The sequence below is a fragment of the Eurosta solidaginis genome, chromosome 2 (genome assembly GCF_040869045.1).
Source record: "Eurosta solidaginis isolate ZX-2024a chromosome 2, ASM4086904v1, whole genome shotgun sequence".
In the NCBI taxonomy this organism is placed as follows: Eukaryota; Metazoa; Arthropoda; class Insecta; order Diptera; family Tephritidae; genus Eurosta; species Eurosta solidaginis.
In genome coordinates this window covers 287,418,973-287,431,354 of record NC_090320.1, presented here as the reverse complement: position 1 = coordinate 287,431,354, position 12,382 = coordinate 287,418,973, and the positions used below count along the sequence as shown (strand labels likewise).

The 12,382-nt window shown below is 34.6% G+C and overlaps 1 protein-coding gene across 1 annotated transcript in view; it reads right to left on the bottom strand.

Moving 5' to 3' along the window:
- The window catches only part of LOC137241881 (uncharacterized), a 38,461-nt gene extending 33,030 nt beyond the window's left edge, over positions 1-5,431 (bottom strand). Inside the window, exons 1-3 of the mRNA XM_067769241.1 lie at positions 5,065-5,431; positions 4,891-4,968; positions 2,404-2,602 (exon numbers count right to left, since the gene is read on the bottom strand). Coding sequence (XP_067625342.1) covers positions 2,404-2,602; positions 4,891-4,968; positions 5,065-5,420 — 633 coding nt within the window. The 5' untranslated portion in view covers positions 5,421-5,431. The remainder of the gene's footprint in view (positions 1-2,403; positions 2,603-4,890; positions 4,969-5,064) is intronic.
- Between the last annotated feature and the right edge of the window lie 6,951 nt (positions 5,432-12,382).

The window sequence follows — 12,382 nt, the reverse complement described above, 5'->3', positions numbered from 1 at the left end:
ACAAAGTTTACAATAACTCTATGGTATTTAGCTACATTTGACTGATTTTCTACCTCAAATTTTAAAATCGATTTGAAATAGGCATGACCCGCCACTTTTTTTGTTACTCCTTCCAAAATACCAAAATACTTTTAATGCTATAAGTGGAAACAAAAATCTCGCAATCTTAACGAAAATTTGGCATACTAATTTTCTTTCATAGCTACAACTGTTAAACAGCATTTTTTCCCGCTCAAGTTTAGTAGTGCTAACCTCTGTATCCTTTTTGCTTCTTTTGAACGAAAATGTGTTCAGAGAAGAACCATATATATATTATCGCGCGGCCTTATAACACTCTTACTTGTTAAATTTTATTTATTTAATAATTTGGCAATTGAAGCAACGTGACATTGGGGCGCACAAAGCGACGGAAGTTTCGATTATACCTTGTAAATCTCTTCAAGGACTTTTCTCCCGATAGTGGAATTTGAATCCGCACTCCTACATGGCTGAACTGTTCCAAACACATTCAGTCACGCTGTGCCTTAGTTGTTGTACAACTTAAACCAATTGCCTTTCCTGCAGAGCACAGTATTGTATTTTATCGTGTGTCAAAGCTACGCTTTTTGTTGTTGGCGGTTTCAAAGAACTGGTATTTAAAAAAAAACCCAATATTTTCTGTTTATATCAGTTAAGCGGTGATTGGTCCCAATGTTTTTATATGTATGGAAACATTAATTTGAAGCAATTTTTTAAATTTAATTTATTTAATTAAGATTTTTTAAAATTAATGAGATTTACACCGGTAAACAAAAATTGTTATTCAATTAATATTTTTGTTTATTGCGATAAACTGAGCTCATCAATTCATAAAATTTTAAGTATCTTAAATTGAACCAAACCTGTTAAGCAATGATTACTAATGATCATGATTACCCATTCAATTGATTATTTTCTTTAAAAGCCATTTAATGATTACTTTCGATTATTATTAATTTTTTGATTTTTTGCTCGGGAAAAATCGTGGTTTTCTTTTTCTAATGGTAATCAATTGTAAAACTTTGTATGAACTAAAAGGCCGTAGTTAAATAAAACACAATATTTAACCCTGCCTTCATAACGTTATTTTGTACCCCTTAATTCATAACGATACGCCTGCCAGGCGTATAATGCTTAAGGACATCACCTGATGACAAATATAAAAAAATATAATATAAATAATAATAAAATATAAATATAAAAAAAAAATTATCATGTTTCAGATATTTCAATGTTATTTTTTTAATAAAAGTCATTTTTATAAAAAGCAATTTCTTATTTTAATACTTTTTTTAAAAAAGTTTTATTGTCATCCAAAAATCAACAAAAAGGGCCAGTAGTCTCTGCGAGGAACTAAAAGTTTCCTTAAAAACTAAAATAACAATTCAATGGTAATTTCCGATCAGTTTTATTAATTTATATGTAGTTTTTCAGCTTTACTGATCTATTAGGGTCAAGTGCAAATAAAATGTTATTTATTCCACCATTTAGCCCAACGTTTCGATAATTATTCTTATCTTCTTCAGGGGCGGTATTGGTATTTAAAAAACGATTTTATTATTACTTTACAAAAAAATTAATTAAATGCTACCATCACTATTTGACAAGTTTACCATATAGTGATGGTAGCATTTAATTAATTTTTTTGTAAAGTAATAATAAAATCGTTTTTTAAATACCAATACCGCCCCTGAAGAAGATAAGGATAATTATCGAAACGTTGGGCTAAATGGTGGAATAAATAACATTTTATTTGCACTTGACCCTAATAGATCAGTAAAGCTGAAAAACTACATATAAAATAACAATTTTTTTAATAATTCAAAAGTTACCAATATTTCATTTATACAATGTTAATTCATAAAAGTACAATTATTAATTAATTAACATTCTATAAACTTAATTAATTAAATCTATATAATTAATTAACATTCTATATACGTGAGTTGCAAATAATACTTTTATGTTCGATGCATGCGGGCTTTGAACATTTCGTACAAGTCATTTTAGACATACGTCGAAATTTTGATGGGCAGAATTTACAATGTATATTACTGGCTTCGAAAGATCTTTCAGGTAAACTTGCTTGTATACTGCTGCGCAAGGTACGTATTAGAGATATTTCAACATTTGTCCACTGCGTAATTTCGGATATTATTTCATCCGTGAAAAAGGCATCAAAACAAGAGATAGGTTCGCAAAAAGATTTACATGCTCGGGTAGGACCTCTGGCTGTTCGAACGATGTTCATTGACAGCATTCTGCCAGCATTTCTTCAACTTCGTATTGTGGGCTTAGGTACTACAACTATGCGCTTATCGAAGGATGGTGTGTCATTTAAGGCTTCATGTGGCTCATCCACGTCTGGTTGTGTATTCTCGATACTATCTTCTTCATCAACGTTTTATCTTCTGTGTCACTCCAAACAACATCTTCTAATAACTCGTCTTCTACTTCACTATCCTCTTCCGAGGAACTGTAGTCGCTGGAAAGGTTTTGCAGATACTTAGCTATTTGCATGTCGTCTAGTCCTTGATTTCTTGCCATTTTTGAGTTAAAATTTCTACGAAGATGGCCTAGGTAGCTTAATTTAAAATAAATTTAAAGCGTAAAATAACACAAATCATAACGATACGTCTCTCAAGTGTATGTAACGTTCATATTTCATGAAATACGAAACTTACTCTGCAAAATCAACCACCACTGCAAAGCTGTGAGCATTGTTTACTATATAGTTTGGCAGCTTAGTTCGAGGCATGGTTCAACTATATACAGGTTGGCTCATCTGTAAAGCAACAAAATATGTCTGTTCAAATTGTCAAAATCTGTGTATTGGGCTTGGTGCGAATGGTATGGAATGGAAACATAAAACTTAGCAGTTTTTGTATGTGTAAGTAAAATGTTGCCAATGTGTTGGTTTCATTTTGAGTTTGCCATCTCCTTTTGACAATCCCTTCGACCATGCAATGACATAAATAAAATCAGCTGATGAGATGAGCCAACCTGTACATAATTGACCCATGGTTCGAGGTTATGTTGCGAATAGAGTGGAAGGCACTCGCAGGCCGTGAAAATAGGCACTCGAATGGAGTGGAATGAAGAACAGTAGGAAGACCAGAGTTGCATTGGATCAATCATTGCATCAATATTAAAGATACATTTGGAAAAAATAATTATATACTTGATTATAAGCAAACATTTTCTTTCAATTACTGCAATTAAGTTGTCCTAGATGCTATTTATTCCGAATTTATAACATTTTATGTCTGTTTAAAAATTTAACTTCAATTTCCCTAAGATTTCCGTAATATGGTCATTAGTGATGTTTGTGTGTGTGTGCAAATTTTGAGCGATCAGCTGTTAGTTGCGCTACTTGGTAAAGTTTACAATGGCTGTGAGTAACGACTGAGATAAATGTTAGTATGAGTTTGCTGAGACAGCAATTGTAAGAGGGAGACCAAAAATAAAAAATGTGATATGCCTCGCAGACGTATGTATGTACGTTATGAAAGCAGGGTTAAAATTGTATTTTAGTTTTTAATTCGCCGATATTCCGATTTCAGTCTGAAATCATTTTCAGGACTGTCAAATACAATTTTAAATATTGTGTTCTCTTTTAATACCGCCTTTAGCTCATAATTGTGTTTACCAGTCCTGTAGATGATTTCAGGCTGAAATCGACATATCGACGAATTAAAAACTAAAATACAACTTTAAATATTGTGTTTTATTTAACGACGGCCTTTTAGCTCATATAAAGTTTTACAATAACGAATACTAGCAAGGCTATCAAAAATCATCAATAATGGTAATCAATTGCTAAATGCTTTTTTTCGGAAAATAATTGCAATAATCATTGACCATTAAAACAGGCATCTAATTAATTGATTACTTATGATAATTCAAATCTAACAGGTCTGAATTGATGTACCATTAAACATGCAAGTATTTAGTTTAATTTTTTTAAATTTCATATGGAGCCATTTTTTGCTTTTAAGATATCGGTCACTTATAGTGACTCAGCTGTCAACTTAAGTAATTGCCAATATATTTATGTGCTAACAAACCCGACGGACATTGCTCTGCCTAAATTTGGTATATCTTTTGACATTTAAGAGGTTTTTATCTTAGGCTCCTTTTCCCCTATCCCACTTTCCCGCTCCCTTATTTTTCCTTTGCCTCTCCCTTCCTACTTTATTTTCTATTTTTATCCTTCTCTCTCCCTCTATTTATCTATCTTTGTCTTACTCTATCTCTTTCTCTATATCTCTCTACTTCTCTCGTTCTTTCTATCAATCGTTTCCCTTATCGAAGCTTCTGTTTACAAAACATCGCACCGTTAAAGGTTAGACCCTCGCAAGATTGTTAAGATACTAACAGTCTCAACACACGAACAATTGTAGATTAGATAAGAGTAATAACTTCTGCATAGACGTCAAAATTACAAATAGAACCGTTCACTTGATGTTTAATTGATTATCGTGGTCTTATTCTGTATCACCCGCTGCAGATAATCGGCCCTATTGAACATCCTGCCAAAACGCCGCAAAAACGCTAAAAAGTAGCCACCTTGAACATCCTGCCAGGCCATGGCGCATAAGATATCACACTTGTTTTATCCACAATGGTATATGCTATGTCTCAATCAAATGGAAACAACTTAGGTAAATCTTGAATTTTTACAGTGGCACAACAATCTTGTGAATTGCCTTAGTATAACTAAAACACAACACGTAAATTTTTGAAAACAATACGATTTTTTCGTTGTCTTGAATATATTAATAAAATATTGAAAACTATTCCTCTAATAGGGTATCTTGTTACAAAGTTTTACTTAAGCTAATTCAAATATTCTTTTTTTATTTTATGGACTGCAAAACGTTCTTTTGATATTCACCATTATAATTACCAGGCGGATCGTAATTTGCAACCACGAAAGTTGTATGCCCACTGTAAATTGAATAAAAATAAAAAAAAAATCAAAGTAGGTAATGAAGTAAATACAATTTTCAAAATTTACTTCATAAATTCACGTATTTTGTTTACCTTCGCGCCACCCCTACACCCAAACGTTGACTACCCTTCCAAACAACCTGCGTAAAGTGTCCCGTACTGCCACCAAAACCTCCATTCTTAAAACTGTAATTGCGCACTTCATCATACCAACGTTGCACAGCGTCTTGAGCGCTCACTCCATTTTCATTACCCATTGTCATGTAAATATTTTCACCATAAGAATTATTCGAACGATGTTGTAAAATGTTACGGTTGGCCAAATTTCTAGCCCATTCCTGTGCATAATTGCAAAGATCTCGATCGAGTGACGATGGTGGACTGCCATGGTGGGCGCGATATTTGTTGTGTGCTTCAAGAAAATTCAACTCGAACTCACGGAAGGACATTGTGCGTTGATCTAATTGATTTATGCCATAGTTATGGCTTTTTATTTATAAAAATTTCAAAAATTTTCGTTTCAATGAAGGTACATATGTACACATAATAAATATGCTTTTGATAAAAATTAGATAAAGATAAGTAATTAAATATAAAAGTTTACTAGAAATTTTGTTAACAATGTTATTTAGTTTTTTTGTTGACGCATCGAAGCATTGGAGCACCTTCGAAAATCGGTAAATCAAAAGGTATTAAGATAAGTGCTAAAAGTAAAAACGAAATATTTTTATGGTGGAGTCTTCGCAGTTCAATAAATAATTAGGGTGCGTTATTTCGGGTACGTGGCATATTATATACTTAGCTCTGATCAGTTGCGCCATATGCCATACACCCAGCCCCAGAAAATATAATTTTTTATACTCAGCTGAGCAGAGCTCACAGAGTATATTAATTTTGTTCGCATAACGGTACCCCGTAACGGCATAAAATAATCGAGATAGATATAGACTTCTATATATCAAAATAATATGGGTGAAAAAAGAAATTAATTTAGCCATGTTCGTCCGTCCGTCCGTCAGTCCGTAAACACGATAATTTCAGTAAATTTTGAGGTATCTTAATGAAATTTGGTATGTAAGTTCCTGGGCACTTATCTCAGATCGTTATTTAAAATGAACGAAATCGGACTATAACCGCGCCCACTTTTTCGATATCGAGTATTTCCAAAAACCGAAAGGTACAATTCGTTACCAAAGACGGATAAAACGATGAAACTTGGTAGGTGGGCTGACCCTATGATGCAGAATAGAAAATTAGTAAAATTTTGGACAATGGCCGTGGCACCGAAATTTTTAAGTCAAATTTTAACAAAAAATTGAATATTTTTACAGTATATAAGTAAATTATGTCAACATACAACTCTAGTAATAATATGGCAACAAAATATAAAAATAAAAGAAAATTTCAAAATGGGCGTGGCTCCGCCCTTTTTCATTTGATTTGTCTAGAATACTTTTAATGCCATAAGTCGAACAAAAATTTACCAATCCTTGTGAAATTTGGTAAAGGCAAAGCTTCTATGGCGATAATTGTTTTCTGTCAATCGGTTGAAGCCACGCCCAGTGTTTATACACAGACGATCGTCTGTTCTTCCGCTCGGCCGTTAATACGATAACTTGAGCAAAGATCGACATATCCTTACTAAACCTAGTTCACGTACTTATCTGAACTCACTTTATCTTGATATCGAAAATGACCGAAATCCAACTATAACCACGCCCACTTTTTCGATATTGAAAATTTCGAAAAATGAAAAAAACTGCCATAATTCTATACCAATTACGAAAAACGGGATGAAATATGATGAATGGATTGGTTTTTTGACACAAAATACAACTTTAAAAAAAACTTTGTAAAATAGGTGTGACACCTACCATATTAAGCGGAAGATGAATGAAAAAGCTCTGCAGGGCGAAATCGAAAGCCCTTGGAATATTGGCAGCAATACTGTTCGTGGTATTACATATATAAATAAATTAGCGGTACTCAACAGATGATGTTCTGGGCACCCTGGTGCACATTTTGGCCGATATCGCGAAAACGCCTTCACATATAAACCTAAGGGCCCTCCCTTTTAAAATCCTCATTAATACCTTTAATTTCATACCCATATCGTACACACACATTCTAGAGAAACCCCTGGTCCACCTTTATGGCGCTATCTGAAAAGGGCACCCACCTATAGAACTAAGGCCCACTCCCCTTTAAAATACTCATTAACACCATTCTTTTCATACCCATAATGTACAAACGCATTCTAGAGTCAACCCTGGCCCATCTTTATAACGATATCCCGAAAAGGCGTCCACCTATAGAACTAAGGCCCACTCCCTTTGAAAATACTTATTAACACCTTTCATTTGATACCCATATCGTACAAACTCATTCTAGAGTCACCCCTGGTCCACCTTTATGGCGCTATCTGGAAAGGGCACCCACCTATAGATCTGAGGCGCACTCCCCTTTAAAATACTCATTAACACCATTCTTTTCATACCCATATTGTACAAACGCATTCTAGATTCAACCCTGGTCCATCTTTATAACGATATCCCGAAAACGCGTCCACCTATAGAACAAGGGCCCACTCCTTTTGAAAATGCTTAATAACACCTTTCGTTTGATACCCATATCGTACAAACACATTCCAGAGTCACCCCTGGTCCACCTTTATGGCGATATCTCGAAAAGGCGTCCACCTATACAATTAAGGCCCACTCCCTTTTAAAATACTCTTTAATACCTTTCATTTCAATTTTCGATATCAGCGTGCTTTGCACCCAGAGTATATTAACTTTGATTGGATAGCGGTTGGTTGTACAGGTATAAAGGAATCGAGATAGATATTGACTTCGATATATCAAAACCATCAGTGTCGAAAAAAAAATTGATTGAGCCATGTCCGTCCGTTCGTCTGTCCGTTAACACGATAATTTGAGTAAATATTGAGATATCTTCAGCAAATTTTGTACACGAGCTGGACCCAGAATATATTGTTATTGAAAATGAGCGAAATCGGATGATAACCACGCCCATTATTTATATATAAAACATTTTGGAAAACACAAAAAACCTGATTATTTAGTAAATAATATTTATAGATTGTTGAAATTTGACTTGTGAATTGATATTGTGACTCTTGATAAAAATTAGAAAAAAAAAATTTAAATGGACGTGGCACCGTCCACTTGTGATAAAATCATTTTTACAAATAATTTTAATAATCTTAAACGAGCTCTAGGCCACACATTAAATAAAATACACACACTTGTTGTATATATTTAGTGATATATTTAGGTCGATATTTCGATTTAAATTTGAAATCATCTTCAGGACTGAAAAATGTTGTTATAATATTAATAAATAAACACATAAAACCAAATTGCACAAAAGTATATAATCATATACCTACATTCTTGACTTCACCTAATCGACTAACTTAATATTTAAAGTTAAGAACAGAGGAATATGAACACAAAAAAGGTAAACAAACAAAAGGAAACACCGCTATGGTAAACAAAATTAAATACAAACAACAACACATGAAATGCTAAAATGAATATGTACATATATATGTATAAGAGAATCTTCCATATAAATAAGTATAATACAAGGCGAAGATGAGGATAAAAAAGGAATTGATGTCACCCTCAGCATTTCTGGTTACTGTTCTGCGTTATCAGCTGTCTGTATGCGTGGGCAACTCCACCGTCAGTGTCGGACTTGAAATTCATGCGATTTTCGTTGTGAGTACCGATAATATACAACATCTCTAAAATGAAGCGTTTATTGTAATGTGATTCCTGTTGTAAAATTTTTACATCATCAAAATCTGGAGAGTGTCCCAAAGTTTTACAATGCTGGGATGTCATTATAGTGATCGCGATTGAGCAGAGCTCACAGAGTATATTAACTTTGATTGGATAACGGTTGGTTGTATAAGTATAAAGAAATCGAGATAGATATAGACTTCCATATATCAAAATCATCAGTATCGAAACAAAATTCGATTGAGCCATGTCCGTCCGTCCGTCCGTCCGTCCGTCTGTCCGTTAACACGATAACTTGAGTAAATTTTGAGGTATCTTGATGAAATTTGGTATGTACGTTCCTGGACACTCATCTCAGATCGCTATTTAAAATGAACGATATCGGACTATAACCACGCCTAATTTTTCGATATCGGAAATTTCGAAAAATCGAAAAAGTGCGATAATTCATTACCAAATATGGATTAAGCGATGAAACTTGGTAGGTGAGTTGAACTTATGACGCAGAATAGAAAACTAGTAAAATTTTGGACAATGGGCGTGGCACCGCCCACTTTTAAAAGAAGGTAATTTAGAAGTTTTGCAAGCTGTAATTTGGCAGTCGTTGAAGATATCATGATGAAATTTGGCAGGAACATTACCCTTATTACTATATGTCTGCTTAAAAAAAATTAGCAAAATCGGAGAACGCCCACTTTTTAAAAAAAAATTTATTTTTTTAAATTCAAATTTTAAAAGAAAAGTTAATATCTTTACCGTATATAAGTAAATTATGTCAACATTCAACTCTAGTAATGATATGGTGCAACAAAATACAAAAATAAAAGAAAATTACAAAATGGGCGTGGCTCCGCCCTTTTTCATTAAATTTGTCTAGGATACTTTTAATGCCATAAGTCGAACAAAAATTTACCAATCCTTGTGAAATTTGGTAGAGGCTTAGATTCTAGGACGATAACTGTTTTCTAAGAAAAAGGGCGAAATCGGTTGAAGCCACGCCCAGTTTTTATACACAGTCGACCGTCTGTCCTTCCGCCCGGCCGTTAACACGAAAACTTGAGCAAAAATCGATCTATCTTTACTAAACTCAGTTCACGTACTTATCTGAACTCACTTTGTATTGGTGTAAAAAATGGCCGAAATCCGACTATGACCACGCCCACTTTTTCGATTTCGAAAATTACGAAAAATGAAAAAAATGCTATAATTATATACCAACTACAAAAAAAGGGTTGAAACATGGTAATTGTATTGGTCTATTGACGCAAAATATAACTTTAGAAAAAAACTTTGTAAAATAGGTGTGACACCTACCATATTAAGTAGAAGAAAATGAAAAAGTTTTGCAGGGCGAAATCAAAAGCCCTTGGAATCTTGGAAGGAATACTGTTCGTGGTATTACATATATTAATAAATTAGCGGTACCCGACCGATGACGGTCTGGATCACCCTGGTCCACATTTTGGTCGATATCTCGAAAACGCCTTCACATATACAACTGAGGGCTACTCCCTTTTAAAACCCTCATTAATACCTTCAATTTGATACCCATATCGTACAAACACATTCTAGAGACACCCCTGGTCCACGTTTATGGCGATATCTCGAAAAGGCGTCCACATATAGAACTAAGGCCCACTCCCTTTTAAAATACTCATTAACACCTTTCATTTGATACCCATATCGTACAAAAAAATTCTAGAGTCACCCCTGGCCCATCTCTATGGCGATATCTCGAAAAGGCATCCACCTATAGAACTAAGGCCCACTCCCTTTAAAAAAACTCATTAACACCTTTCATTTGATACCCATATCGTACAAACAAACTCTAGAGTCACCCCTGGTCCACCTTTATGGCGATATCTCGAAAAGGCGTCCACCTATAGAACTAAGGCTCACGCCCTTTTAAAATACTCAATAACACCTTTCACTTGATACCAATGTCGTACAAACAAGTTCTAGAGTCACCCCTGGTCCACCTTTATGGCGATATCTCGAAAGGGCGTCCACCTATAGAACTAAGGCCCATGCCCTTTTAAAATACTCATTAACACCTTTCATTTGATAACCATATTGTACAAACGCATTCTAGAGTCGCCCCTGGTCTACGTTTATGGCGATATCCTGAAAAGGCCCACGCCCTTTTAAAATACTCGATAACACCTTTCATTTGATACTCATATCGTACAAACCAATTCTAGAGTCACATCTGGTCCATCTTTATGGCGATATCCTGAAAAGGCCCACGCCCTTTTAAAATACTCGATAACACCTTTCATTTGATACCCATATTGTACAAACGCATTCTAGAGTCGCCCTTGGTCCACGTTTATGGCGATATCCAGAAAAGGCGTCCACCTATAGAACTAAGGCCCACTCCCTTTTAAAATACTCATTAACACCTTTCATTTGATACTCATATCGTACAAACCAATTCTAGAGTCACATCTGGTCCACCTTTATGGCGATATCTCGAAAAGGCGTCCACATATCGAACTAAGGCCCACGCCCTCTTAAAATACTCATTAACACCTTTCCCTTGATACTCATATCGTACAAACCAATTCTAGAGTCACCTCTGGTGCACCTTTATGGCGATATATCGAAAAGGCGTCCACCTATAGAACTTAGGCCCACTCCCTTTTAAAATTATTATTAACACATTTCATTTGATACCCATATTGTACAAACAAATTCTAGAATCAGGCCTGGTCCACCTTTATGGCGATATCCCTTAATGGCGTCCATCTATAGAACTATGGCCCAGTTCCTATTAAAATACTCTTTGATACCTTCCATTTGATACACATGTCATACAAACACACTCCAGGGTTACCTTAGGTTCTTTTTACAACATGGTGATTTTCCCTTACTTTGTCTCCACAGCTCTCAACTGAGTATGTAATGTTCGGTTACACCCGAACTTAGCCTTCCTTACTTGTTAATATTGGATTTGTGCGCGGAAATCCTCGTTTTTAGTCTGGATTTAGTGGTCCCAATATATACCTTAAGGCAAGGTACCTGGGATCCATCACCATTGCATTTAATTTTGTATATAACTTCGGATTTATCGTATTTCCCGATCTTACTCTTCGCGTTGCTATATATTTGTTGCAAAGTGTTGTGATATTTGAAGGCAATTTGAAAATTTTCCCTGTCGTATAGATTTGAATATTTGATTCTATGATTTTTACAAATATTATTATCATAAATCAAAAATCGTTAATCCTATCGTAACACAATTCGGCAGAGAGGTTGCCTTTACTATAAGGAATTATATGAAGAAAAATTAACGAAATCGGTTAAGGACCACGCCCAATTTTATATAAAAGGTTTTTTAAAAGGGTCGTGGACGAATAAAATTCGAAATATCTTTGTAAGAAAGAGCTTTATATCAATGGTATTTCGGTTCCCAAGTGGATTTATAAAAATAAATAGGAAAAACTTCAAATTTAAAAAAACGGCCGTAGCACCGCCCATTTTATGACGAAGCAATTTTCTGTTTCAGGAGCCATAACTCGAAGAAAAACTAACGGATCGTAATAAAATTGGGTGCACAGATTTTCCCCAAAGCAGGAAATATTTCTAGGAAAAGTGGGCGAGATCGGTTAAAGACCACGTCCACTTTTATATAAAAGATT